Source organism: Acyrthosiphon pisum, chromosome X, assembly GCF_005508785.2.
Source record: "Acyrthosiphon pisum isolate AL4f chromosome X, pea_aphid_22Mar2018_4r6ur, whole genome shotgun sequence".
Classification (NCBI taxonomy): Eukaryota; Metazoa; Arthropoda; class Insecta; order Hemiptera; family Aphididae; genus Acyrthosiphon; species Acyrthosiphon pisum.
Genome location: NC_042493.1, coordinates 32,394,151 through 32,395,820, shown reverse-complemented (window position 1 = coordinate 32,395,820; position 1,670 = coordinate 32,394,151). Strand labels below are relative to the sequence as shown.

At 31.1% G+C, this 1,670-nt stretch overlaps 1 protein-coding gene across 1 annotated transcript in view; it reads right to left on the bottom strand.

Annotated features, from left to right (window-relative positions):
- Positions 1 to 545: 545 nt before the first annotated feature.
- The window catches only part of LOC100568528, a 9,020-nt gene continuing 7,895 nt past the window's right edge, over positions 546 to 1,670 (bottom strand). Inside the window, exon 10 of the mRNA XM_003244128.4 lies at positions 546 to 819. Within this exon, the coding sequence (XP_003244176.2) occupies positions 745 to 819 (75 nt within the window). The 3' untranslated portion in view covers positions 546 to 744. The remainder of the gene's footprint in view (positions 820 to 1,670) is intronic.

Sequence of the window (1,670 nt, the reverse complement as noted above, 5' to 3'; positions counted from 1 at the left end):
ATCGACTTTCACCCGAGATGACTGATAGCTAGACACTCAAACTCAGAATCCGAATTTCCGATTTGACACACATACGAGAACCGGACATACACGCCCGGGGCGTCGTCTGCGATCCTGGGATTGCCTACCTGGCTGGTTGTGTCGTACGATCGACTTGAATCGCATGACTTACGACTAGACACTCTTCCAAGTTCAAAAATTACCGCTTAACCAGTGCTGCCAACACGACATAACACAATACCCGACGGTACCGCGTTCCCGCCGCAGGCCGGATCAAAAAACTCAGCATCGCCGATGCGGTCTTTTCGCCCGAGGCGAAACGACAAAGATGCACCGCTGCCCACACAGTCTTTCCGCCGCAGGCGGGATGACAAACGCCCGAATGTAGTTATAAGATAAAATAATAAATAAATAACAAACTAATTTATTAATACACAATTTTATTTTTGAAAAAGATAGAAAAAATATTAACTATAAAAATAGAAAAACTGAAAAAAAAAATAGAAAAAACTAAAAAAAATATTATCTATAATATATCAATTATATATATGTTATATATTATCTAATTGTTCATATAAATCACTGAGTCCTCTTTGTATACTTTTTTCACAAGTTTTATAATTATTTAATATTTTTTGTTTATCTTCTATTAATTTTTCTTTAGTTGTTTTTGAGTTAACTTTCGCTATTTTAATGTTAATATTTTTCAGATTTTTTCTGAAATTGACCATTCTCATCCCTTCATCATTTTCCTTGTGTTGTGTCAAGATAGCGTTGATTTTTTCCAATATTAATGATGGGTCCATTTTTTTTTTTATTCTAGAAAAAATGCATATAAATTGTAAACCATCTACTAGAACTTTTATAAAGAAACCAAAAATATTTATAGGGAGAAAATAATTTTTATAATATAATTATCTAACACTTATAGGCAAGTATTGAATAATATCCGCTATATGGAGATATCTACTACTGGAAGAGAAAAAAGTAAAAAAAATATGTTGCTGGGAAAATTATTGAGTAACTGTTACTTACTGAAATGGATTTATTAGCTAAGGTTTAATAATTGTATTAGAATTCATAATAAATTCATTAATAATTCATATCAAAATATATTTTACACAGGATATCAAAACAACATGACTGCAATTACTATTATAAATTAAAAAGTTAATTTACGGTCTAAGTAATTTTATGAGAAAAGATATACATAATTAAGTTTACCTTAAATGCTTAAGACATTAATAAAGTATAATAATTTAAATGTATGTGATACCATAGTCTATGTAGCATAAAAAATGAATACTGCACTAATTAATGAAGAAAATACAGAATAATATAATATGTAGTATAAGCACAATTTATTTTAAGGCTATAATGTGACTAATAAACATGTAAAATATTTTAAATTGTTTTCGTATGCAATGAATTATCATCGAATTCAAATATAATACATCCATTACACTGACATGCTCAATAACTACTGTATAGCAAAGCGGTACCCACTTGTCCACATTTTTTTTTATAATTATTCTGGTCAACAAGATCTACATGCGTAGGCGTGCACAGACTTTGTTTGCAGAGAATGCGGCTGATAAAATGTGCCCCTCATGATATAAATGCGCTTAAAATGAATGAAGATGGCAGGCCTGGACGCAATGGGGGGGGGG